The sequence below is a fragment of the Eimeria mitis genome, genomic scaffold, assembly GCF_000499745.2.
Source record: "Eimeria mitis Houghton genomic scaffold, Emh_scaff167, whole genome shotgun sequence".
NCBI lineage: Eukaryota > Apicomplexa > Conoidasida > Eucoccidiorida > Eimeriidae > Eimeria > Eimeria mitis.
The window spans coordinates 13,318-13,657 of NW_013569985.1; the positions used below are offsets into that span (position 1 = coordinate 13,318).

The following is a 340-nucleotide window of genomic DNA, read 5'->3' on the forward strand; positions in this document are numbered from 1 at the left end:
TCTGCAATCGCTCTACTGGGGGGCTAATGGGTAGCTCGGGCAGCAGCAGCAGCAGGCTTGTATCTGCTGCTGCTGCTGCTGCTGCTGCTGCTGCTGCTGCTGCTGTGTCTGCTGCTGCTGCTGTGTCTGCTGCTGCAGTTGGTGGTGCTGCTGCTGCTGCTTCCTTCATCGCCCCTGACGCAGAAGGATCTGGTGTTGCTGCTGCCGCTGCAGCAGGAGCAGCAGCTGCTGCTGCTGATGCTGTCGACTCCATTGTTGCTGCGGCAGCACCTGCTGCTGCTGCTGCTGCTGCTGTTGCTGCTGCTGCTGCACCTGTTGTTGCACCTGCTGCAGCAGCTGC

General features: G+C 61.8%; 1 protein-coding gene across 1 annotated transcript in view; it reads right to left on the reverse strand.

Annotated features, from left to right (window-relative positions):
* Nucleotides 1–23: 23 nt before the first annotated feature.
* Nucleotides 24–340, reverse strand: part of EMH_0001550 (uncharacterized protein) — a gene marked incomplete at both ends in the record, with an annotated part of 822 nt that continues 505 nt past the window's right edge. The window contains one exon of the mRNA XM_013495624.1: nt 24–338. Within this exon, the coding sequence (XP_013351078.1) occupies nt 24–338 (315 nt within the window). The remainder of the gene's footprint in view (nt 339–340) is intronic.